This window comes from Haliotis rufescens, unplaced genomic scaffold (genome assembly GCF_023055435.1).
Source record: "Haliotis rufescens isolate VD_foot unplaced genomic scaffold, xgHalRufe1.0.p SCAF_1, whole genome shotgun sequence".
NCBI lineage: Eukaryota > Metazoa > Mollusca > Gastropoda > Lepetellida > Haliotidae > Haliotis > Haliotis rufescens.
The window spans coordinates 32,645,363-32,673,159 of record NW_025963779.1 but is presented as its reverse complement, the minus strand read 5'-3'; the positions used below and the strand labels follow the sequence as shown (position 1 = coordinate 32,673,159).

The 27,797-nt window shown below is 38.9% G+C and overlaps 1 protein-coding gene across 2 annotated transcripts; it reads left to right on the top strand.

Moving 5' to 3' along the window:
• Window positions 1-22: 22 nt before the first annotated feature.
• Window positions 23-27,797, top strand: LOC124110968 (stress response protein NST1-like). Of its 2 annotated transcripts, none has more exons than XM_046470484.2 (12): window positions 23-210; window positions 8,838-8,932; window positions 9,510-9,635; window positions 10,927-10,997; window positions 12,306-12,407; window positions 12,905-12,977; window positions 13,587-13,683; window positions 14,834-14,990; window positions 16,005-16,159; window positions 16,853-16,977; window positions 18,143-18,259; window positions 19,349-27,797. In XM_046470484.2, the coding sequence occupies exons 1-12, from the start codon at window positions 168-170 to the stop codon at window positions 20,114-20,116; spliced, it is 1,929 nt and encodes a 642-aa protein (XP_046326440.2). In that variant the 5' UTR covers window positions 23-167; the 3' UTR covers window positions 20,117-27,797. The 2 variants fall into 2 exon arrangements, with proteins under 2 accessions (XP_046326440.2, XP_046326442.2); XM_046470486.2 differs by lacking the exon at window positions 23-210 and adding an exon at window positions 5,999-6,126.

Sequence of the window (27,797 nt, the reverse complement as noted above, 5' to 3'; positions counted from 1 at the left end):
AAACCTCGCCCGCAACGCATCTCGTGAGACAAGTCACGTGACTTAAGATGGCCGTAGAAATAACTGTACATGACGGTCGTGCATGACTGTCATATGCATGCTTGTTATGTCATCAAGTGATGCATCAGCATGTGTGTATCCCTCCGTACCATCAGGATTAATCAAACATGACTGATGCACAGGAGGACGAAAATGCAAAAGAGGATTCTGGTGAGAACGATTTTTGATCGTTTGCTTCGGTGAAATATGTTGGACTGCCGATAAGTGATCATAAGTCCAGTATACTGTTGTGTGGACTGGGGCACAAGGCAAACGAAGAAAATAATATTTGCAGCTAGAGTGGGAACATATTTTTATCTGAGCATTTGGTATCTTTGTATTACCTCTAAAAGGTTTCATGCGTGCAATTTATGTTCACAAGATAAAGTGTGTGAAAGTAAATTTCATCATACCGCAAATCTTATCGTTATATTAGAAAATCCATTGCACTGTTTTAATAGAAGGCCCCATTTTGTTGCATTGATGCATTTTGAGTATATCTGCATATAAATATATTACATTATAATGAATTGTTTACGTTGAGCAATTAGCAGGAAAGTGGTTATGAGATCATACAGTTGTGCACCCCTGTGTAACCAGGAAGTGCCCGACAGTATATAGGCAGCAACTTTCACTCACTGCAAATAGACAAAGTGTTGATTATAGTGAACATTTAATGGCAACAGACAAATGAAAACTTATTCATCATACATCGTTCTTATCCATTTATGCACACATGCATTGGTGAAACAACCTTTCCACATACTGAAAATCTTGCACATTAGACAGTTTTAAATCCAAAACTAAAAACAATATTTGATGTTGACAACCTGAGCACTTAGACAAACTCCTATTTCCTACCAGATTGATACTATTCAGATTGCTACTGGACTGCAGAGACCTGGTTAGACTAACATCTAGTCTCTGAAATGAACATATCGTACAGAAGAAACAAACAGTTGTTCAATTATCTTAATACAAATATAATATGAGGGAGCCCAGAGACTCTCTTCATTTTCAGATACTGATACTGCAGTAATCTAGACTTGCCATACAATATAGGCTTGCATGGGCTGTATTGGATATATACATATTGTATCAGGGTCTGTAAGACAGACTAAGAGCTGGTCACAAACAGATTAGGGATCATGTAACCTGGATGATGCATTAGCAATGTTACCACAAATATATCTTGAGATCTCTGTGGAATATCTTGTCAGCATGAGTGTTCTATTCTTTTCTTATGATTAAATGCTAGATGGATCTTGTAATCTTGTAAGCGATTTGTCAAAGATGTGGGGCAACTGTAAACAGTTACTGTCAGACACAATTCATGCTATTGTGATTCTCTGGAATCTTAACTCTGCACCATGTCAAAACACCCTCATTTGGTGATAAATAGCACTTTCCTGGCAATCTCATTAAAATCAGATCTTAGTTCTCGGTATTGCAAAACAAAGATCTGAAGACATCCCATTATGGGTCACGTCAGAACGACCTTTCATCTGACCAATGAAAACGTCGCTTACCAGATCGCGAAAGTGACAGTCGGAATGTGTTTTCTGATCATGCAACCTCAAAAACGTTAACACGAGGATTCCGAAAGACAGTTATGGCCCCTACGACTGATTCCGTCAAAATTATCGTCTACCTCTTGATTCCGTGGGATGAACATTTGAATGGAGGAGGCGTTGCACAGTACGTTGTAAGCACTGCCATACAATCTCAACCATATATTAGACATTCTGAAATGTTTGTTTGTTCAGTTTTCAAAATTTTAATCGAGAACTGTGTCAACATATTTTTCAAGCGTTGTCCTAAATGGAAGTCCCCAGGTTGAAACGAGTGCCGTAAATCTGGAGAAAGCTGCTTTCTAATTGGCTGATGTTGACTTCTTGTTTGTCATTTAAGTGGTTGGTCAAAGTTTGCGAAAGGTTCTAACGTGACCCGTAATGGGATGTCCTCAATTCTTTGTTTAGCGGCAACGATAACGTAGATCTGATTTTAATGAGATTGCAATGGGACAGCATCTAAAATATTGCTTTATTAGAAATAGCTGTCTGCTGTACAAAGGATTTGAATATGTTGGATGATCAAATGCAGTGATTGACTGACTGTTCAGACTGTTCCATACTTAAAAAAAATATTTGGCAATAATTATTAGTTGTTCAAAAGTGCTACGTTTAATGGTTATAATTATTTAGCTGCAACTAAAATGACTCGATATTGGAATGTATTATTTCTGATAAAAGAATAGTTTCAAATACGATTTATCTGATCATTGCATCAAAAGTCTTAGACATGTTAGAGTGAGTGAGTGAGTGAGTATGGTTTTACCCCGCTTTTAGCAATATTCCAGCAATATCACGGTGGGGGACACCAGAAATGGGCTTCACACATTGTACCCATGTCGGGAATCGAATCTGGGTCTTTGGCATCATGAGCGAACGCTTTAACCACTAGGCTACCCGACCGCCCCTAGACATGTTAGAAGGTATATTTATTGTGTATTGTGTTTTAACAGAATCACCGATAGATTGGTAGAAAATGTGTGCACAGATGATTGCTGGCTTAGTCTATGAGAAAATACACATAGTAATCTTTATTTCTGCATATGAAACAGTGCCTAGCAGAACAGAAATACGACTAAAATGGTAAATCATCATGTCTAGCATCTTCCGAGGCAAGGAAGCAACTGACCATAAAAGTCCAGTTTCCACTGTCCCGAACTTGGCTGTAATTATGGAGTTATGTTTTGGCTGGTCTAACAAGTCTATGCATAGTCCAATCAAAATTGCATAATGAAATCGACATCCAGTTCGTAAACTGCTGTGCAGATTTCTGTCAGTTGCAGGATTTGCAAAGCATGTGTAGCGTCAACACGCAGTCAACAAATATTTCCCAAATCGTTTCATGTTTTTATTCAGGGTGCTAACCTGATTTGATGCACTTCGCGAATGTAAGACCCGTTTTATCACAATATAGATTTTGATTATCGATCAGATTGTCTTGACTGGGCGCCGTCATCTTTTTTGAAGCAAATGCAAGTGATATGAAAGGTGGAATATGATTGGTCAACAGGAGGGACATAGAAGGGACAGAACTTGTAATAGCCACTGGTGGCACTATGATCAGGCCCAGAAATTCTAACCTAGTTTGGCAAGGATGGAAACTGGACTTTTACAGTAAGTTAACTCCCTTGCCTCGGGAAGATGCATCTCAAATTATACATTTTTTATTGACGAAGTTTGTTATCACCTGTTCGTTTACCTGAATTCTCTGAAGGGACAGTGTGTAGTTTTTGTACTGTCCATAATATGATGTTGACTTATAGCTTCACCCTTTCAAATCATGAGTCTAGTGGGTTGTTCCCTATAGATGTAGCAGGGCAACGCAGATAAACGCGATGGCTAAATGATCGCATCCAAAACCGGAAGGGATATGACAATTGGTATTGGAAGAAAAGGTACATGTTATTGACGTGAGGATTGTGAGGATGTGAGGGAAATTCCCATCTGTGCATAAAAGTTGCCGACATTGCCGAAGAGTCATCATTTTTTAAATAGAGGTTAATATTTTTAAAGCTTCTACATTTTGTTAACATCCTTAAAGAGTCTGTACATAATGTTGATATCTCATATAAGAAATAAACGACTCGTGGTCGTAATAAACGACTCCTTCATTTAAAAAGCATTTAATGCTTTTTTATTCAAACAGATAGGATCTGGGCTAGAATTGGTCTTCAGCAGCCCATGCTTGTAGTAAGAGGCAACTAACGGGATCGGGTGGTCAGGCTCGGTGACTTGGTAGAAGCATTTTATTGTATCTCAGTTGCGAGGATGTCATGATGTCAATCACTGGATTGTCTGGTCGAGACTCCATTATTTACAGACCGCCGTCATATAGCTGGAATATTGCAGAGTGTGGCATCAAACAACAAACAAACAAATTCTATGTAATTCTAAGACAGTATTTACTATTATCTGGGTCGCCAGAATTATTGGTCATAGCTGAAACTGACCAGGCGGATGCCACTGTCTGCGGAATGTGTGTCATTTTCATATCAGCGGACAGCTATGATGAAACTACATTGAAAAAATAAATAACCCCTGAAATGCCATCTGCCTCAGCTGTTGGTGTTTGAATGCCATCTATACAGTGCATTGTGATTTATTATCAGCAGCTGTGGGAATGGTAAAAAATGTGTATATTAACTTTTGCTTCTTTTTTATCACCATTTTTGTTCATAACTTCGGAGAAAGATGAATCAACAACACTGTTATAAAAATGTGCTAGAAATCTGGACCAGTCTGCTGCCAGTATTGCATAAAGACATGTAGCTATAAAATGTAATAGGAACACACATACAAGATAATACCATATGCAAGTACCTGTTCTGTCATAAAGTGCACAAATGTAACCCAGAAGGTGAAACAAATTGTAATCAGCATGTGGTTGTTTTTGTTTGTTTGTTGTTTTACGCCACACTCCGCAATATTCCAGCTATATGATGGCGGTCTGTAAATAATCGAGTCTGGACCAGACAATCCACTGATTGACATCCTGAGTGAGCATCGATCCACGCAATTGGGACCAATGACATGCATCAACCAAGTCAGCGAGCCTGACCACCAGATCCCGTTAGTTGCCTCTTACGACAAGCATTGTCGCCTTTTACAGCAAGCATATGGGTTCATGCCGTTCAAATCATAACTGTCCCCCAAAAGATATAATGCAAACACACTTTAAGGTTTATATTAGAATGTCCAATTTTTCATTACACAATTATTTTTATGACCCTCCCCAAGAGACTGTCATACTTATTGGCGACCCTCCCCCCATTTCCCTCTGACCCACCCACCTCTATTATAAATGACATGTCTTTAAGCACCCACTGATTATCTTCTAAACCAGTTTGCAAGTAATCTACATAAGCACCATTGGATAAGATTAGAAAATATACATGATCTTGTGTATGTTGCACATTTTTTATAGAAAACGCTGCAGAAGGGGTGAATAATTGCTATCGAAAAAGTTTCATCGACATTTAAACTAAGTTTGTTCACTACTGGTTTTGAAAATAAATTTAACTTGTAGAGTATGATATTAATAAGCGCCCCGTCCCCTTGTCAATTTTTAAAGCGCCAGATGCCTCACTATGGCGAATACGGTAGATACATACCATTTTATTTGAATAAAGGAGTAAACCAATGGTGCTCATAAACTGAGGTGAAGAAGCTAAAATTGGCTCATTTGTGACATAATCCGCCACAAAATAGACAGAATCCTCCTCAAAATAGACATAATTTCAGCAGATAAACCAAATCAGCTTAGCTATGGTTTTTCTTAAATTGAGTCAAAGCCAGCTTCAAATTCTACGGTTTGCCTGACTCAAGAAATAATGTTTGACTCATGTAGGGTGATGAAAATTCATTTTCAGTGTAAGTCAAATTATGTAGATGTAGAATCAAAACTATTCCACATGATATTGCATGTGGTAGCAAGGTGCAACTACCCAGAAGGTATTTCAGAGATACTAAAAAATATCACATTGAAGAAAATTGTCAAGACATAACTCATGACTATGCCTGACAAAGTCGTCTTGGGTGGTTGAAAAAGTGTTTTCCAAGGATCACTATTTTAGATGGAAACCCTGCATGAACCGTATGATTTATTATTCACCATACAGGAAGTATATATACAATATACTGCATAGTGCATTCAGCATGGCAAAGAAGTACCTAGCAATTGCACATGCATCAGGTCATGAATAATAAACAATGGTAAAAAGAGTTGAATTCTTCGCCTCAGTTATAGACTCTTCTTGACCTCTGTCATCATTTTGAATTTCCACTGTTCACATCCAATACCTTGGATTTCCCAGAAGGATGTGTTCATACCTGATTGGCCCTATGCTCACTGAGTCATGTAGTTGAGAGCTAAAAATAGCCATTTGACGGTCTTCCTCAGGTGTTTGTGTGTTGATCTACTGCAGTAGCTGGTAGTTCATTGACAAGATTCCTGTTGCTTTCGCAAATGGACCTTGACTTTAAAGAAGACACAGTATCACAATGCTTTCTGCAAGAGGTATGTCATTCCGTTAATTGAGTGTGACCTGTGGTTGAGGCATGAAGGTAGAACAGGTGTGTAATGAGGTTAACCTTTCCTCATCAGGGAGGACCCATTACATGTTTACACCTCACTAAGGCTGTGGTTAACGTTTTGTTTGGTAATTTAAAAATTGAGAGGTGAGCTTTGCTCTTTTTTTAGCAATTCTTCTTGAAAATGAGCATATTAATTTGAAACTGGGATTATGACAATTAAACTTGACAGGAAAAGACATTATTTTAGGTATTATTCAAATGCACACATATAACTCATAAATGTATTTTTATGGTATGCATCATTATCATGCAGACAAAATAATATTAACACTAGCCAGCAACAGATTTACAGTGCTTTAATATCATTATGATCTGTAGCAAATATTCTTGTGACAAGTGGAGAGAAGGATGTATATTGATGTTAGGTTGTCCAAATGTTGCGTGAATGCCAGGGATCTTTGCAATGTTTAAAATTTGTTAAATTTATGAATGAATTTAAAGAATTAGGAAGTGATCTTGACTGCGACAGTCAGAAGTCTAAAGGACCCAATGAACCCTCTAGATTTCAAACAGATATTTACACACAAGCAACATTGCACATTTGAAAGTTGACTAAATTGGAATGTGCAAACAGGCTATAAGCGTGATAAGTATTTAATTTTATGTTTGTGTGTTATATAGGTATTTGTAAGGTGTCTTTTGATTGATACTTAGAAGGGAAGAGTACTTGTTCTGAATATAATTAATGATTTATAAAACAAATGAAAGCAAAGATTAAATCAAGGTTTTTGATATCACTGCTTTGTCATCATAAGCCTATGGAAGGGATTTCAGCAGAGCTTTTGCTGAAATTGATACTCAAATGACTAGTTTTAAAGTTATATCCGAGTAGGGTTTCTTCTAGAAATATGAATGTCACTCCACGATATCTCCAAAGCTTAATGATAAGCTCCTCTTTGCTGATGAAATGTTGACCCACGTTGACCCTGGACCCTGACAACATTGACTTGGCTCTGTGCCAAGCACATGCTCAAAGATGCCACATGGTGAGAAATAGGTCATGCTGTTACTAATTATAGTAATGATGTAATACTTCTCCTTGAGCATTGTTGAGGTGTTGCTGGTTCATTCATATATTGCTGTATCTGCATATCAGTCATATATAATTGTTTACAGTATATATATGTTATTTATATTCAAGTGCAATCTTCAGGTTAGTTTTTCAGATGAACTAGTGGGGATTCTAGGTTAGAGTAGACCTCAAATGCTTGTCATGTCATTGTGAGGTCAGGCTGGTGACTTGGTTTATTGTGTGCCTTATTACCCAGTTAATGTGGGACATTGCACTGAATATCAATCACTGGTTTGCTTGGCCCACTTTCAGTTATTTTTGGCCACTGTGATGTACCTGGAATATTGCTGACTGCAGCGTTAAACAACATGAACACATGTTAAATAAAGTGACTATTATATATATAAAACCCTATTCTCTCCATCACTTGTAACAGATACTATTAAGAAATAGAAAAGTGATCAAGCTGCTCAGATGGGATGATGTACTCAATTTTGGCTGTAATACTCATAACCATTGTTTACAAAAATGACATCTTATGTCTCAGAAAGTGCAACGACAAGTGTGGTGATACCACTATACATTGATTTATCTCGCTTCAACGAAACTTCTTAAATTAAAGACTATTGTGTTAGTATATAATCCTGTCCCCTGATGTCAAACAGACCACACTACACAGCCAATTAACGGCCTTATTCTTTTCTTGATGGATAAACACAAGTCTATTCTTTTGAGTGTTCTTGCCCCGAACATGTATTTTTGCATCATCAGTTGATATTAGTCTTATTACACCGGGGATTCTTGTAGGGCTGGGACGGGTAACTCGGGTACTCGGGTCGGATGGGTACTGAGTAGGACCCGGGTACCCACAGGACTACCCGGACTCGTGGTTAGTCACGTGATATATTGTTTAATGACAAAAAGTATCTAAAACTACAAGTCACTAATGTTTGCAGTTCTTCCTGACTACTATGCCCATTCCTTCTGACTTTTATATGCTTGAATGAAAACAAAACTTCAGTCAACTTCAGTGTATGCATGACCAGATCATTTTATACCTGTATCTAAACACATTTTACCAGAGCTACAGTCAAACTTTTCCCAATCAGACCTCTTGAGATCTACAGCGGGTACCCGGGTAGGGTTGGGTAATAGGGGGATGGATACCTGGGTAGTAAATTTGGACTCATCCCGGCCCTAAATTCTTGGTTAGAATAGGCCCTAGCAACCTATGCTGGTTGTTAAACTTAGAGGTGACCAAATGGATTGCGTGTCATCGTACCCCGACCGCAAGGATCATAGCTCACAATGTCCATCACTGGATTGTTTGTCAAGACTTGATTATTTACAGGACGCTGTCATATAGCTGCAATATTGCTCAGTGCAGCGATAAACACCCAACAAACAAAAAGTCTTATTACGTGGACAATAATCTGCTGATTTTACAAATAAAGATATTTGACCAGACTTGGGTTTCAGGCTATAGGCTAAAGCCTCAGACTGCTACACTCACTTTCAATGTTCCCGGTGAGCATCCAGGCCTCAGAGCTATATTTAGTTATTCTAAATCTTAATCCTATTTAACTTTGACTTGATTTTATCCTTATTTATCTCTCCCCCAGAGCCACTGCGGCGGACACGCCCGCCAAGCAAGAAGCGATTGGATGATGAGGTGGATGCTATCATGGTAGAGATCCGTGAGAAGGAGGCAGAACTTGTATCCTTGCACTCAGCATGCTCAGTGCTGTAATCAATTGCTGACTAAATTATCTATTTTACTGAGTAAAAAGAACAGGATCATAGTGGGTTTTCTTCCAGGTTTGACCCATGAAGATCCGGGGTAGAATAGGTGTTCAGCAACCCATGTTTGCCCTAAAAGGCGACTATGCTTGTCGTAAGACTTAGAGGAGACTAACGGGATCGGGTGGTCAGGCTTGCTGACTTGGTTGATGCATGTCATCATATCCCAATAGCGTGTATCGATGCTCATGATGTCAATCACTGGATTGTCTGGTCCAGACTTGATTATATACAGACCACCGTCATATAGCTGGAATATTGTTGAGTGCAGTGTTAAACAACAAACAAACAAACAAACAAACAATTCTTCCAGATGTGAATAACCCATGCCTCCATCAATCAGATGCACTCCGAGAACTCTGAATGTTCATCTGAAGATATTATTTTATAGCTGAGCTGAGGACACATGATTTGTTGGGTAATATATTATTTAGAGGTATGTTAGTATAAGTAGAGCTTAAATTCTTCAGTAAAGATACCTTGACAGGCCACAGAAATCAATTGGAGGTCGAGGAGAGGATTCATTGAAGAGTATAAGAGCAGAGAAGGAAGCTACCTTTGAACGCAGGAAGAAGGTAGATTCTGACCTGAAGGGCCTCAATCAGGCTATAACACAGAAGGTAAGATGCCTTGCTTTGTTACAAGACGTAGAGCAGGACTATGGGGATTCTAGGTTAGAATAGTTCCCCAGAACCTGTCTTCGTGTGGTCAGGTTTGGTGACTTGGTTGATTGCGTGTCATTGTACCCAGACAGTTTGGATCGTTGCTGTTAATATAAATTTACTGTTCTTGGTGAGTTTTTCCCGATATATATCCACAACAGGGATCCAGAAACCGGTCTGTGCACCGGACTTGTCCGATTGTGACTGCAAAATGTCCGATTTGAAACATGGCCAACCGGACATTCTAAAATTTGCCAACAGACATTTTCGAGACCGTATATCATAACATGGATTCCATATACCTAAGAGGTAGCCAACAGCACAATTCATTCACCTGCAATATTACCGAGGGTGGTGTAGCACGCATGCACACACGCATGTGACCCCTGATGGGTAGGTAGTTCTTAAGATAAGCCAGTTCATTGTAAAGTGGTAAAAACTTGTAGTTGGTGTCAGTTGCATCCTGTTTCCCATTTTCTGACAATCTAGCCTACACACTTATCTGTATTCATTACTTGAATCATCGATCGTCTTTCTCCAATTGTTGAAAAGATATGAAATGCCCTGTAAGCATGGTAAGGTTAGTTTTAAATGCCTGTGAAAAGTGTTAAGACTATGAGCACAAAGGGATGCAGTTTGAAGTCTGTCTTCTTTTTTCTTTCATTTCTCCCCTCAGTAAATAATAGTAATTATAACACCCTAAAGCATGCTCAAAGCACTACATTGGTAACCCGGTCAATGGATCAGTGTGCACCTGATTTTCATTATCAGCTCCCTGGGGAGTATACAACCAAAGCTGCCTGTGAGGTGCTAGAAAGTGAATAGTCACATTACCCTCTCTTCCTACAACAAAACTATTAATGATGGGTACCCGTGAAGATCCAGGTTAGAATAGGTCTTCAACAACCCATGCTTGCCATAAAAGGCGACTGTTCTTGTTGTAAGAGGTGTCTAACGGGACCCATGGTCCAAATTCTGTAGTTCGCTGCTCATGATGTCAATCACTGGATTGTCTGGTCCGGACTCGATTGTTTACAGACAGACGTCATATAGGTGGGTGTGGCATCATATAGGTGGGTGTGGCATCATATAGGTGGGTGTGGCATTGAACAAAAAACAGACAGGTGTTGATGTTGGTCACACCATGTTATTCTGCAACAGATCTCAGTGTTGAAAGACAGTGTAAGGAAAAATGTCAATCCCAGCTGGGAAGTGTGCTGCCACTACTTGGTGGTTGTTGTGTTTTCAGATGAATGCCCTGTCCAAACTCCAGTCCAGCCTCCACTACACAACAGAGGAAAAACACAATGATGCTATCAGGTAATGTCATACATGATGATCACCTAAAGTAAACAGTAATATCTTTTGATATTTTAATATATTTCTTTTTACACAACCAATTTGTAAGGATTTAGCTCCACACTTAGTTAATAAATATGGCAAATATTTGCCCGTTTTCACCATGTGTAAACTTTGATGGACACCTGTAGCGAACTTAAACTTGCTGACCTGCTGTCTGCTGTATAGGTAACCTATACCTAACAAGTATGCCACAAGACATGCTACTCCATGTATTACTCTGTAATGTCATATAGTGAATTGAATAAAAAATATTTTAAAAAAAGAAAGAAAAAAAAGTAAACAGTACGCTATAACATAACAACCGTGTCATGTTTCCTGGATAGATGTTGTCCTTGGTAACCTATGCAGCTTACTGCTTGTCAACAATCAACCTAAATAGATTGGGTTGTCCATCTTGATCATTTGTTGATGACTTGCTTGATTGTGTGACATTTTATCTCGACAATGTTGCTCCCAACATCAATCACTAGTTTGCCTGGTCCATTCTTGTGGAATATCTATGATGTGTTCTTCATAAAATAATTAAAAAACTGTAAGGCTGTAGATGGTAATCAACCAAGGCAAGCATAGCAATGGCACTACAGAATTTATAATGGCTTGGTGTGCTATATTATCCCTTAGTTAATTTATGATGGCTTGGTGTGCTATATTATCCCTTAGTTAATTTATAATGGATCGTAATGGTGAATGCTAACTAACCTATTAAAATGTCATATGCAAAATGTTTCTTGTTCTTTGTCCAACATTTATGACCCATCAATTAGGATTGATCAATGCTGATTTTCTTTACCGAGACCCGTAAACAAAGTACCTGTCATTAAGGACTCAAGGACAGGCAACTCTCTATTATCGCGGAATGGCTATTTTGTGGTGTGGTATGTGTGGATTTTGTGGTTTACATTACTTCCTGTTTTGGTTTATGCATACGACCTAGGTTGGGCCAAGGGACATTGTCCAAACAATGGGATCTTTTCTAACCAATTATGAATAGAGGTAGAGTTTATTAATTCCACTCCAAAAACTTTCTTTAAAAATGTTTATGTGTATGCTTTTGAGTAGCCGTGGCATACCACAATGAGTCCTGTATTCAATCATGCGATGAAATATCATGCTTAGTTTTGCATAAGTAAACAGTAGACAGGGGTTGTGGATTACGGGATTTACCCATACTGCGATAATATAGAGCCTGCAATAATGTAGAGTCATACTGTAATGTTTAAGCTCTGAATGATGTATGTATATTGAACAATATATTGATTCTTGTAGGAAACTGGAGTGGAACATGAAGGTTCAAAACTTCAAACTGTCTCAGGAAAAGAAGATTGTTGCTGAAATAGACAGCCTGAAGAGATCCAAGAAAATGCTGAGGTTTGTCACGTCAAGTGTTTGTAGTTGCCACCAAATGAGCATATATTCAGCCATATTTTCACTGGCTTGTAAATAATTTGTCTGTTTACATATATGTTACAGGTCTTCTGCTGTAATAATGGATTGTTTGTTGTCTAACTCCAGGATGTCAATTCTGCCAACTTGTATGATTATGTTTGCATGTAAGAGAATCGAAAGATACAATATGGTCTCCTTTATCTTTGTGCAGCTTACAATAAGCTGATTTTTGACATGAAATATAATTTCAAGTATCAAGATGGATTTTGTTGTCATTTCATAATTAATTAAAAGAAAGCTGATTGTTTACAACAGAATCAACTTCTTAAACTTAGGGGTGTTGGTTTTATTCTACACATTGTAGGAAGACAACACACAACATTTCTGGTGTCCCCTTAGGTGATATTGCTGGAATGTGGCTGCCGTCATCATTAAAGCATTTTCACTCACACACTCTTCAACTTTATGTTGTGTTTCAGTTCTTACCTGTCTATGAAGAAGGAGATAGATGAGAGTCGAGACAGACAGCGGCGAATGAGGGAGGAGCGAGACGTGAGTGCAGCTCAGTCTTACGTTGAGAGGGGGGCGGTCGGGTAGCCTAGTGGTTAAAGCTTTCGCTCGTCACGCCGAAGACCCGGGTTCGATTCCTGACATGGGTACAATGTGTGAAGCCCATTTCTGGTGTCCCCAGCCGTGATATTGCTGGAATATTGCTAAAAGCGGCGTAAAACCATACTCACTCACTCACTCACTATGTTGAGAGGCACTGGGGTAGCTGAGTGGTTAATGTGTTTGCTTTTTACACTGAAGGTCTGTGTTTGATTCCACACATTGGTACACCATATGAAGCCTATATCTGGTGTATCCTGCCAGGATAGAGCGGGAACATTGTTGAAGACATCACTGAAATATGAATTTGAAATATCATAACTTGAACATCTGCCAGCGTTATTGATATCTTTGTGTGAGGTATTCAGAATATCAGGGTTTGATGTTTCATAAACGATTTACAAAAACTACATCTCAACTTCTTTGTAAAATTTTCAACTCAAGCCGTATAATATTGATACATGGCCCATCATTTTGACAGGTAATTGGTCACTTAGTGATCAGATCATTCTGTGAGATTGCTCTGTAATACAGACTACCTTATCCCTCCAGCACTACTTCCGCACCGTCAACCAACTAAAGGCCAAGGAAGAGGACATCAGGAAGAAAAGCTCCACCAATAAATCCAGGGCAGAAGTACTTAAGAAAGGTGAGTACTCTAAATACTCCAATCAGTGTCTGCTCAGCTTGTCACAGAAATGGTAAAGTTATACACTTGACAACATGTGCTCTACACTTTTCCTGAATATCAGGCAATGATAGGGTTAACACAATTGCATTCATGGAGAAGGGCTCATTTGATATCCATGAATTATGACCGGCCTTGTTTCATTTGCTTACTGGAAACAGACACACATCAACTCTGCCATATGTATTCCTGGGTGATGGTAGACGGTAGTGTATACAAATCAGAGAAGTAGTGATGATACCACCAGGCATATCTTGGTAATAGAAAACATTCATAGAGGAGGCATACTGTATTGGGACATTGGTAACATTAGAGAACAACCTTTTGATTCAGAGGGGGAAGGGATTTTGGTTTTGATTATTTCGTACATGTACTTGTACTTCATTGTTATTTTTTTAGATAAATAAAAATAAGAAATTTGTCTTTGGTCTATTTGATATAGTCTGAAGAAGGGCATATTATTAAACTCCCCAGTGCGAGTCCTATGTAATATTTTTTTTTCAGAAGAACAAAGTCAAATGGTATCTCCCTTACATTATCTTGTGTGCCATACATATGTTCTTTACATTGCCCCTGAAACATTATGTTATTTTCCTCACAATCTCCTTGAAATACTGCAATCAATGGAGCAGATGGCCGCAAGGTTGTCAGAAACATGGTCTAAGGGGAGATAATATGAATTAAGGGGAGGTAATTGATACTGAACCGCAACCAATGGCCCTGTTCTTGAGATCGGGCAGTATCTTTCTTTGTTTCAAGGATCTTGATGTTAGAATTCAGATTTTAGATCCTAGAAGTATTAATTAGTATGAAGATTTATGGTATGTTTTCCTCATCATAGGAATTACAGTAGTCATTGTACAGCTTTAGAAATGATATTACAGTGTTTTAACACATTGATTCATTTTTGATTTCATGTATCTTTCACAAGGTAAAATATGATATAGTTTCCCTGAATGACCTTAGCCTGCTTGTTGTAAGCTTTGGGCATTTTTTATATACTTGTAAATATATGAGGAAGAATCTCATCAATAGCCAGGAACTTTTTGCTTTTGCAGATTTGGTGAACTTTATCCATATGATCTGTTCCATATTCTTTTTTTTTCATCAGAAATCAATGAACTGTATGAAAGGAAGCGTAGCATGGTGGCAGAATTCCGAAAACAGAGAGATGTATTTCAAGATATCATGAAGAAACAGCGAGCCGAGAGCTTCAGAAGAAGGGAGGAGGAGAGACGAGCACTGCTAGAGGCCCAGCAGAAGGAAATGTGAGGAATCACTCCCTTTCTAAACTGTTTAACATTGCAGGATAAGACCATATCAAAACGCTCTCATCGTAGATGTTTACCAGCCAACAATCCTATCTTGTGTGAACATGAAATTTCAAAAGTTATCAGTGTTTGTGTGACAATGTCAGCATGACACATCAATGAATGTAATAGTCACTTTATCATCAGCATGAAAACTATCAGCGTTAGAAATTGGCACTAGTCCTGTAGTCCTTACCAAACAGCCCAATATTTAGGTATCTTCAGGACAAGTAGAAATTTGCCATTTGTAAGGGATTTGCTACGTGTCATTATGAGGACTAATGGACTGAAACTGTTAGTTTCTATAGCTGACTATGTTGAGATGGTAACCATGGTAACAGTCAACATGACATCAACACTAACGAGGGCCGACATCCTCATACTCTATTGTTACACTATGTCTCATTATTTTCAACAATGCTGTAGAGCGATCAGTATGTCAGTACTTCGTATGGATATCTATTATTGTGACCAGATAAACTTGGAAATTATTATTTGTTTGTACTTTTCTGCAAAAATGATCTTTATGTCAGTTGCCATCTACTTAATGGTAAAATTGGTAGTCAACAGGGAAATGGGACAAGTTCTTCCTGAATTTTACTGGGGACACAGGTGGCCCAGTCGTCTAAGGTGCCGCGATTCGCTGTGCAGAGTTACTTCCCTTGGGCATGCCAGAAACCTATGATTGTCAGTTCGAATCCCGGTTCCCCCGATTATGGTTCTAGGTTTGTCAGCACCATACGCGTGCTCGTGGGTTTCACGAAGTGTTAAACGTCTGATACTTGCATCACTTCGGGCTTTACTCCCACATTAAGCTGACACACCGCAATATAACTGGAATACTGTTAAAAGCGGCCTTAAAACCCAACACACTCACTGAATTTTACTAGCTTGGGATTCACTTACAGTTAATTTCAATTTCTGGACTTTGTCAGGTCACTTGCTGATATTTACATGCTGACATTATTCCAGAGAGGAGATGGAAGCGCTGAAGGAGCCGTATGAGGATGAGAAGAGTCTGTGTAATACCCTCATACAGTACCTTCACAAAATAGGTCCCAGCGGTGACACCACCGATGCATCCGCCCCATCACACGCCCCAGATGAGGCAGCCAGTAGCAGTCAAGGTGCGTCATAATCTCATCTCGACCGCCGCCGTGGTCTAGTGGTAGAGTGTCCTCCCGGAAAGCGGATGGCCGGCTGATACCAAAAGACATTAAAAGATGGTTCTTGTTGTTACCCTGTCTGGCGCTCGGCATTAAGGGGCTAAAACAAGGACTGGTCAGCTCGGAGTCGGTATACTGTGTCTGAGTGGGGTATCCATGTTAAACTGAGGCATGGTATCTCATTGTGCTAGAACTATAAATCATCATCAGTCCTGTTGATATGGTAATGGACAAACCAATATTTGTACATTCTCACAGAAACTAATGGTTTGTCTTGTTCTGACTTGACCATTTAGAGTCTGTGACTCTAGTTGATAGTCCGAAGCCTGAGTCTTGTAAAATTCTGTTCGGTCTTGTAAGATCAGCTAACAAATACCATATGATAACACTAAAATTTACTGAAAATGATACCAAGAACCATTTACAGACTGCTTTCATATTGTTGGAATATTGCTGAGTGCGGTGTAACACAAACAAACAATCAGAAGCCGATGTTCAGAAAAGGAGGATTGCACACTATGCACCTGATTGAATAAAGTTTTAGTGAAGTTTTTGATGCAATTTGGGCAGTTTAGTTTTGATAACTTTTGAGAGTACAAGAGCAGTTTTTTCATCTGATACTTCATCATTTCCGTTTTATTTGTTTCATTACAGCATGTGCCCCTGCTCTTGAGAACGAGGATGGGTATCGTCTTCTACGGAAATCAGATGAAGAGGAATTCCCTCCCCTTGGTCGCCGCTCAAGTAAGAGCCGCCGCCGTAGCCGCAAGCTATCTATGGTTCGTATATTTTGTCGACCTGGTTTCATAAAAGGTTATAGCATGGTTTAAGTATTTGATATGTTCTGACTTTCATTTTCATCATTTTCAAAACCAGTAGGCTCTTTCGGCCGACACTTCCAAGGGAGACCTATATTGTTCATTGTTCAAGGAGGGCAGGGGCCCCAGTCGTCTAAGGCGCTTGATTCGCTGTGCAGAGTTGCGTCCCATGGGCACTCTGAAACCTATGATTGTGGGTTTGAATCCCGGTTCGCCCCGATTATGTTTCTGGGGTTAGTCAGTACCATACCCGTGCTCGTGGGTTTTACCGAAGTGGTAATCGTGTAAGACTTTCCCCCCACATTAACTGGCATTTTGATATAACTGGAATACTGTTAGAAGCGGCGTTAAACCTATCTCACTCACTCATTGTTCAAGAATGTGTTTCCTTTGTCACATATTTCTTGGCCAAAATGCAAACATGCATGCATGAGCACAATCTGAACCTTTTTTTAACAGGCTAATTAATAAAAAAATGATTGAATTAGTGAAATATAAAATTAACCACCATTGTTCAAGATAAACATAATTTCAGTAACATGCAGTAACTTTACTCTTCTGTTATTTAGTTTGGAATACGGTATTCAAGGTAATAAGCGTCCCGCTCTAATAGGCGCCCACGGCGATATTTGCTAATATATTTGCCAGTGACCAATCCCAATTAGCACCCCTTCCGATTGATCAATGTACACAAGACTTATTTATTCGCGTATAATATGCACTCATGTGTTATATCCACCCTTAATTATGGACAATTAAATTCTGGAAAAATATATCTGTCGTACATAAACATTTTAGGCTGTCAGCATAAACCATGAAATTTATCTTTCAACTCTGTTTTTTTTTCACTAAAATAGTATTCCAATAAGAAACCCCTATTTATAATTTTGAGAGCGCCCTGGGCGCTTATTACGTCGAATGCAGTAAGCTTAGTCATAAAACAAGCCCCTCCCCGAACTCTGTCTAGTGTGGATATGAAGTTATGGCATTTATACATGTCTGAAGGTAAGTCTAGAATTGAAATGTGGTCACTTGGTTTCAGATAAGCATGCCTTGGAGTACCTCACAAAACTGAAACTTGAGGCACTAACTGTGCAAATACTAACATTACTCATGCTCGTTTCAGACCAAACCAGTGACCCACACCCCTCATGTGATCAGTCAGTTCTCCTCGCTGAACCTGAGTGCTCCATCCAGCTTGGTGGAGATCCCAGCCTCTCTGGAGCATCTTCAAGGCAGGAAGGTAATGGCTACCTACCTGCCAAATCTTAGCCATATACTACTCAGCTTTTACTGTCTACTGGTCATTGATACTTAGCTATGATTCATTTCTTCATGACGTTCTAATAGTCTGGTTTTCGACCTGCCTTCACGTGAAGATTATGCAATATCGTGGACGTTTTTATACTTGTTAGTTCAGACAGTAATAGCGGAAGAGTACATAGCTTTTATTTTGTAGTTATGGGCAACCTAATCCTAAATAACAGGGAGTCTGAATAGCAAGATATAAGCAACAGCACTTTGATCAGTTAACATTGGTGTGTAGAATAAATGTGTGATGATAGGGCAATATTTAATAGATTTTCTGAAATTTTGAGCAGCATGTTTGTTTTGAGAGCAGATTCATTAGGATAGGGCTGTTAGGTTGTTAAATACTGTTATGTACTGGCTTTTTGTGTGGCATTCCCAAAGGCATGGTTGGTTGGTTGGTTTGTTGTTTACGCCGCACTCAGCAATATTCCAGCTATATGACGGTAGTCTGTAAATAATCGAGTCTGGACCAGACAATCAAGTGATCAATATCATGAGCATCGATCCACGCAATTGGGATTGATGACATGCATCAACCAAGTCAGCGAGCCTGACAATCCGATCCCGTTAGTCGCCTTTTACCACAAGCATAGTCACCTTTTACAGCAAGCATGGGTTGCTGAAGACCTATTCTACCCCGGAATCTTCACGGGTCCCAAAGGCATGGATTGTTGCTTATGCTGTCAACCTGTGGTTTTCCTTTGGTCTGCCGGGCTCTGGTATGATGATTTACAGGCTGCTGGGATATAGGTGGACTATAACTGACTGCAGTGAACTACAACACTCACTCTGTAGCAGTCACCTGGATAGCCTGAGTCCAGCGGTTCAACTGGAGGCTCCTCACAACACAGATAAGGGGCCTGTTTCCCACAATACTAGAACAATGAATGTACATGATGTATGTAGGTTTCTGGTATGGAATAATGCTTAAAGTTCATACACCACAGTAAATCATTCTTCAGTTATTGTAAAATAATTCCAAGAAAACAGATCAGTGAGGAGTAAGATATTTCTGTTCCAGCTGTACTATGAACAGACGGCTAGAGAGGTGAAGAGCCTGAACTCGGACACTTCCCCAGATGCCTTGCTGTCCGATATAGCCAGTCACCACCGATGTCGCACAGAGACGTGGGGTTTCATGGGGGATGAACAGCCAATCGTGGAGGAACTTTCTCAGAGTGAGGCTGGCGTTTCCGCCACTGAAAGCGTTGTGTGTGAGATGTCTCGCCAGGCTAGCAAGACCGAGAGCTGTGAGAGTGCCACGGACACCCGTCCTAGCGACACGTTGATGGAAGAACTCCTCCAGACCTGCTGTGATGGCGGCTGTGCCAGCAAATTGAAAACAGATTTCCAGGATATTGATAGCCATTCCCTCTCGGACAGTTCCGACACCCCTCGCAGCGAGTCCACCTTAGAAGGGAGCAATGGAGAATCTATGGGCAGTGGTAACGACTTTGAGAGAGAACTGCATTCTGGAAGCCTTCAAGCAGAGACACAAAGTCATATATGCATGTCTAATGTAGGCAAGCCACTTACTACTACTGAGCATCAACCTCAGGATGCAGGCATTTCCACATGTACCAATCAGCCAGACTGTGATAAGACGACCCGCTCTAGTGATAGGACACTTACACCAGTGGGTGCAGCATCTGCTGAAGAGTCTCGACAAACTGACAGAGAGAGAAAAACTATAAAAAAATGTGAAGGCAATGGACATATCAAGACATCAGACAAGAAATCGAGGACTAGTGCAAATACAAGTCTTTCAAACCAGACGACTAAGATGTGAGTTGTGGTTCCAGGGTCAAGCAAGGTGATTGTCTTGATCTTAAGTATACAAGTTGTATAATCCTGAACATTGTATATTTCATAAGTTGATAGAGGAAGAGGCCAAATTGAGCAAAAATGGGTACTTGGTTACTGAAGTGGTCAATTTGGTCATGTCAATTCTTTGCTAGATTCAGATAAGTTTGTTATTTTGATGATGTTAAACATCTGTATACAAAAGGTGAACCAGACCCAAATGATTATTTTTTAACTTATTAAAAATATTCTTTACTAAATATTTTAGAGTAAAATTTTGTGTGTGATTGAGAGGGAAAGTTAAGGAAGGTGAGCTTCGCATTTTACCTACAGACTGTATTACTGTCAGAAGAGCCTTGGCAGTTTTACCATGAGCAATAAGTCTTTTGACACTTCATGTTAATTATATAAACCAAATTATTTATTTTGCTTGTGTATGTATTACCCTATTTTGAGTTAGCAGTTTACTGCTGCATGTCTGCATTCATTTGGTTGATATTGGACAATCCGTGTTCTGTGGCAATAGAATTGTAGCATTATTTGTTTGTACGTGAAGCTATTTTTAAATGAAGTTGTCATATTGTGAACAGGACAAAGACATTATAACAAAGACATCAAATTCATTAAACTGGATTTGTATATTTGAAACCAAACATTTGCCATATTTATTGATCACAAACAGCAAAGTTAATGGAACAGTTTCACTTGTATGTTTGAAGATAATTAGTTTAACAGAAAGTCGGTGTTTATTTTAACATGAACTTGATTTGATTTCTTTCATTAAAATGACCACAACAAGCACCTGTTATGACTCCACGACCTTGGACCTAGTGGAGCAAGTGATAGTGTAGTCTCTGCTGTTTTCAGATGCATTTGGGGACTGAGGGTTCATGTTTATATTTATATAATTCAAGGCTAATGATTGAGATGAGTTGTAGAGTGCAAGAACAGTACAGACTTCAGACTGTGAGGGACTAAGGGCTACTATTCTCAGTATTGGTTTTACGATGTCTCTGTTCACTGTCTCAAATGTATGAACATACTCCATACATATATTATAATTATCTCAGGGATTTACCTAGGATTTCAAAGTTAGTGCCCTCGGCAGGCGAATTGGGAAACAATGTTATTTTGGTATTTTTAGAAGCTCTGATTTGCAGAAGTATTTTAACATTGAATTTTGACATTGCATTCAAGCCTCTTCCTCAGTATTGGTCATGTTATCATGTTATCAGTGAAATACAAGTCACCGCTACAAAGCCAGAACATGTTTATTTCCAATGTGGAAATTTGAATGACGTGCTGACACGGACCTGAATATCGGCCTCTAAGCAGGTCTAGATAAATCCCTGCATGTGTTGTGTGGTGACTCTCTGAAACCATCCACTTGAATCAGGTGTCCTTGACCTACCAGAATTTGTAAACTGCTGAGACATTCAGATCTTGTTAACCAAATATCAGCCATTAACTCTTACAGTGGTTTCATCCCCGCGGCCAAGCATTGTAATCTGTATTACATTTATGAACTTATGTCAAACTCTCTGATTATCCAAAATAATTTGGATCTTGAATCTTGTGTAATGCTTACTGTTTATTATTGATGATGTACCAGGTTTAAGTATGATACGGTAAGTATCGCTGGTTGATAGTATTGTGATCAGTGGTCATGTGCCTTGTATTGGACACACCACCTGTTCAGCTGTCTCATCCCTTCATGGTGTCATGTACAGGACAGCCATGTGGACCAGTCCCAGACAAATCTGCAGTCAAATTGCGGCAAAACTGACAAATTTCTGCAGCTAAAATTTCACAATTCTGTGGTAAAGTCTGCAGCAAAAACATAACAATTTCCCCTGAAAAATAAACGCAAACTCAAAATGGACATTTCAAAACATAAAATTATGTAAATAAATATGCATAGTGTCCCTGATATTTATTAATGATTTGATGTAAACATAGTTTATGACTTTATGTAGTCATATTACCACAAGAACGTTTAAGAGTGACAATTATTTATTTCAAATTTTGTTTTATTGATGATCATATTTTGTATGTTTGAATTGCATGTTAAATGAGTGATCGAGTGAGTGAGTGAGTGAGTATGGTTTTACGCCACTTTTAGCAATATTCCAGCAATATCACGGCGGGGGAAACCAGAAATGGGATTCACACACGGGCAGCATCGAAGTGCAAACTTCTATTAACAGGCTTGAACAGGCTTTATTTTTTAGAATACATTTTATTATTCCATTTCCATGTACATGTTAACAAATATATAGAGTGGGCAAGTACAGTTACAATCAAGGAAGAAGGCGGAATAAAACCCAATTAATGGCAGGCCTGTGTACACTGTTTGAAGTGGTCAGTGATTACACATGGATAACATACTTTATGAACGCTTCATGACTATGGACATAGTAGAAGTCTGTTGCTTCCAAAATCTTATGATAACAATGCATTCTGTTGAAATGCCTATCAAACAATTCAATGGGTTCTGTTGTTTTTGTTTGCTTTTTTTTCTTTCTATTTGACAAATATCACTCACTCAATTAATGATACATCAGATACATCAAAGGATGTTTTTTTGTTGATAAATTCTTGATAAATAAATGAATCTTTTTGCAAAGATTGATAAGGCAAATTCTGTGATTTTTCTGCAATTCTATGGTAAGTTACATTTTCTGCAAATTTTCTGCAGAATTTGTCCGGGACTGATAAACATGTATGGGAAATAATAAAAAAAAGAAAGTTTGCTCTTAACAGATATTTCCTGGCTAATCATATCAGGCTGCATGTGCAGCTGTACATATATGCAGTGTTTGGAATAAGTAGAAAGTCAAGGGGTCGTGGTTACATGACCATTATGTAAAAGGTTTAAAGTTTAGAGGGTCCCTAGATTCTAATACTATAGCAGCAAACCTCAATGACTCAGGAACCCACTCCAATTTTGAACACTGTTTACGGAATGTGAATTCCCACTTCAGTCAGTTATGAAACAAAACCTTCATGATATCCTGTTGGGTGCAATTCCTTGTCTTGAAATGCTACTAAATATGCCAGCTTTATTGAGAACCATTGAAATGAAGATGGAATAAAGTTTTGAAGAAAGCAGAAAGTCACGATGTATGTTATGTATCCAGCATGAGGTGTAACACTTGTTATGGCTTGTTGAGAAAGGAGGAGATAGACACACCATATGTTGTGCTGAATGAAATATGCAGTTATGCAATATTGGACAAACAATACTCTGTTGTGATGAGAAGCATTTACCGTGTCACAGTGCCTTAAACCGTGCTACTGTGTCCCTAGTGCACTGTTCAGTCTGAACCCTTCGTTTCATGTCCATCCATTCCACAAAAAAGTCAGATCACATTCACGCAGACAATGTTCGCAGTGTAGGGCTAGGCTGCGCTATGTCTCCATCCTTGCTTATCCAGTGTGTTTTGTCTCCATTCTATTGTGATAATTACCCTGGCCTCATTCCCCGCCATGGCTTTATTTCCAAGATGTCACCATCTCCATGTCCCTCGTCACCGATTTTCTCTTCTTTTTCATGAGCTTGAAATCAACAACCGATCAACAGGTCCTTCTGAACATGAGCACGGCATAGACCTTCATTCAACTTTGTGGTTTTGTACGAGGGAGTCCTCTGTGTATTTAGCTGATTCTTTGCACTTGTAGCTAGAAATGTTCTTTCTTGGGGAAGAAATTCATTATAGTTTTTTAAATGGCTTCAATCTTGGCCCGAGATCATTATGAGTCCTAGAAATTAGGCGGCTAGAAGTATTGAAATTTTTAAATAAATATTACAGCTATTGGCAATGATCATCTTACAATGCTGATCATTTATTTTAAGCATGTGTAATATTTCTCTGAATGTTTTCAACATACTGTTAAGTTTCTTTGAGTAGGATTTATTGAAAATTGTGTTATTTCAAATGTATCCCTTAAAGATTAATTGCATTAATTCAATATGTATATGTTATGGAATTTTGGGGCTGAATGTCCCACACGAAACTACTGATGATGCAATTAATTGTGTTAGCGAGCACATATTGATCTTGAGCTTTGGGAGAAGCCTGGCGTGTTGTTTGCTGGTACACATAACATGACTTATGTTATCTTCACCATCATTACTTACTACCGATTTAAGCAAAATTAATATGTGACCATTTTTACAGGAATTACCCACAGCTAACCTCAATCAGAACAGATGGCATCTGTTGGTTCTACTGATAGAAGTTCCTTTAGATGGTGGCACTCATGCGCTTCTGCTGGCATTCCTTTACTGCCACTGTTATTTCTTTAGTACACCTTGATGTTAACTGTATAGTACGCTTTTCCTAGATGGCCTTACCATATTCTGAAACAATATTCTCCAGTTTGTTTCTCTTGTTTAGCGGTAGCGAGAACTAAGATCTGATTTTAATGAGATTGTGGAAGACCTAAACTAACACATGACCTAAAAAGGTCACAATGGAGTTGCCTTTCGAACATGCTGACTGTGTGATAATGACAGTTAAAACTTTTATCTGACACTTAAATAGGGAATAAAGCAGCAACTAGAATGAGCACTCCATGGCTACCTCTAAGCCCTTCAGTTTTGCTTGATGGCTACCTTTAAACACACCCCTTTCACCCAGTTTCGAGTGTCTGAGGAAGAGCTGAAAGACTTTTCTTTATGTGTGGTACAGAAGTACCGGAATCCGGACAAAAAGGCATTGCTTTTTCTTTTCATTCTATTACTGTATCTGATGAGATGTCTCTGCTGTCCTGTATATTGTTGCCAAGCAATTTGAATGATATGCATCAAAGTGTCTGTACAAAATAATAGGGGCGGTCGGGTAGCCTAGTGGTTAAAGCCTTCGCTCGTCACGCCAAAGACCCGGGTTCGATTCCCGACATGGGTACAATGTGTAAAGCCCATTTCTGGTGTCCCCCGCCGTGATATTGCTAGAATATTGCTAAAAGCGGCGTAAAACCATACTCACTCACTCACTCGCTCACAAAATAATAACCTCCACTTTTTAAGTGTTGGATGAGACCAGATTACAAGGATAGTTATGTCCCTTTGCCATGCCAGGATTTTGCTGTCACGTTCAGATCCTACATTCACCCTGATTATGATACTTGTATTGTCAGCTACTTACTCGTGAGTTTGGCTTAGTGATAAACATACAGGACCCGCATCACATTAATTTTCCTGCTACAGAGGGTAAACTTCTATGCCAAATGTGGCTGAAAAAACTTGGACTATAATTATTTCTAATGTTAACAGATGATTATGTGTCAAGGTTGAGGTCTTCTGTTTGTAGATACTTATATATTGCCCCTGTGTAATATTGGTCTTGATCCTGTCAAGGTAGAAATTCCAAGTGCCATTGAAGAGTTCATTGTTGTCCTTGTTGCTCGACTAGCAAATAATAGGGGTAAGATTTTTGTCTTTTCAGCTGCGTTCTTCAGTGTATATTACTGAGAGGATACTATAGAAGTAGAAACTTGAAAACTGAGAAAACTGGTCCCAGGGTTTACTTGCCACTGTTGATTTGGTTCAAGAATGGTTAGATTACACCAGACAGGGTATTTATGGTTTCAGTATTGCTGAGTTTACCATTAGGAGAACTAGAGTACTGGCTATCACTCAGTCTACAGCTGAATCCACTAGTCCCAAGCTCGAGTCTAGTAACATTCTGTTTAGTCTAGTAAGCTCAGCTAATAAAAGTCAATGTTACAATATTATTTGATATATTAATAGGTACTGAAAGTGATGCTGAGGGTCCAATTCAGGCCAGTAGATTCAGAGGTTTTCTGCACAGACTGTGCTCACTGATATGTCCTTGATTTTGCATTTTATGTGTAGGAATAGAATGCACTTAAAGCATTCAGCAAGGGGCATTGGATAAGGGTATGCGGCAAACTATCTATGACTTGACGAATTGCACAAGCAATGACATATTTGTGTAGTGGTCCCAACTACTGTTGACAAGTTACGTGAGCACTGATGTAGCTAGGTTGTAGTTCTTTGTTGCCTCTCACTGGCCATGGGGGATAGTTCCTTTCTTGACAATGTGGAAACCTGCTGTCTTGGGCAGGAGAGTAATAAGTTATATATTTCTATTGGTCACAAACCCTTGAGTCTCCTAGACCAGACAAGAGCTGAATATTTTTAAGATGGAATCCGCCTTTTTGGGACTTAAATTGCACCTTCATATATCTAAGGCTACTTTTTACTTTCTTTTGTATTAGGTTTTATTCATGATGTTAAGTTTGACATTTAGATACTTTGAAAATACTACATGCCAGTTAGTTTGACTGTGTAAAGTAGATATGTTTTGTTGTTGTTGAAACCATTGGTATTTATTAGCTTTGATCAAGAGTTTGTCTATTTATGATCTCCATTCATTAGTCAGCCATATCCTTCAACACAGTGAGGATGTGGATATATATATTTTCAGCAATAAATAATTTATTCATTATTCTTTTGTAAGTGCATTCAATGTAACACACTGGCAGATCTAGATGAACTGAGACCTCACATGTTTACTGTGCACGCTCCCCGTTTTATAAGTCCTGGTTTGACCCAATTATGTTTCTAGGTCTGTCACCAAAGTGGTAAACATGTAAGACCTGCGTCACTTCAGGCTTTCCTCCCCCATAAAGCTAACATGCCGTGATATAACTAGAATACTTTTTTCGGTGGCATTAAACCCAACTGACTCAGTAAAAGTCTTGGTTCTGCCTCAGATACATGTTGCATGTGTTACTTGTCAGTACAACTAGAAATTGCTCTTCAGGATTTCCAACAGATCAATAAGGATTTGGAGATGCTACATTTTCTTAATAGGTCTCCAGTGGTCACATGCTTCTTTATTTCAGAGATATCAGTTGTTGTCGAAGAGCAGGAACATTGTAATCCACACTCCTGTAAAATAATTATGTGCACCTTGGCAGTGCCTTAATTTGAAGGGGTGCTGGGCTGATGTTATTTGGAAGTCCAGGCACCTTTGATCCAAATATTTTAAAACCCACTTTCTCTGTGTGTTAGCTCAAGTCTTAGGATGCATGACAGTTACTAGAGACAATGTCTGTTTCATGCAGGCCATGGCATCACGAGCTAGTCTGAAAACCAGGCATTGAGCATAGTGTCTTTTAACAAAGTTGTAATGATGAAATATGCATACTGGCAGGATTCTTAGTTAAGATATTTTTACAGCCCCTGATTTAAAATCAATGTTTTAACAAATTCTTTTTATATTGATAATAAATTTATTACTTTTGTTGAATAAAATGTGAAAGATGATTTTGATATTTTCAGCTTACCCTTTTTATCAATTGTTGCCTGTTTTGTTTCAGAAAAGCTTGAGCAGTGTTACAGGGTTAGAGTGTGTGATGATTTCCACTGCTTTGTAGAATCAACTGTTCCTTCAGTTTAGCACTGACAACAGTGAATGTCAGGGGTTATGGCGGATGACAAATGTGCAAGATAGTAACAAATGTGTATATTTTTCTTAGACGATGTTCCAGATGGACAATGATGGTGTATATGTGAATGTTTAAATTATGGTGGTTTTATTGTACATATTGTGATTCGGAGCTGGGGTGGAGTGGCGCAAAGAAAGCACTGAATGAACGTTTAGTGAGATCAGAAATAAAGAATATATATCTGA

Coding starts and splice junctions, on each gene's coding strand:
- LOC124110968 (XM_046470484.2), top strand. CDS start 168: ATGACTGATGCACAGGAGGACGAAAATGCAAAAGAGGATTCTG. Junction 12,408..12,904: donor AGATCCAAGAAAATGCTGAG/GTTTGTCACGTC, acceptor GTTGTGTTTCAG/TTCTTACCTGTCTATGAAGA. Junction 14,991..16,004: donor GAGGCCCAGCAGAAGGAAAT/GTGAGGAATCAC, acceptor ACATTATTCCAG/AGAGGAGATGGAAGCGCTGA.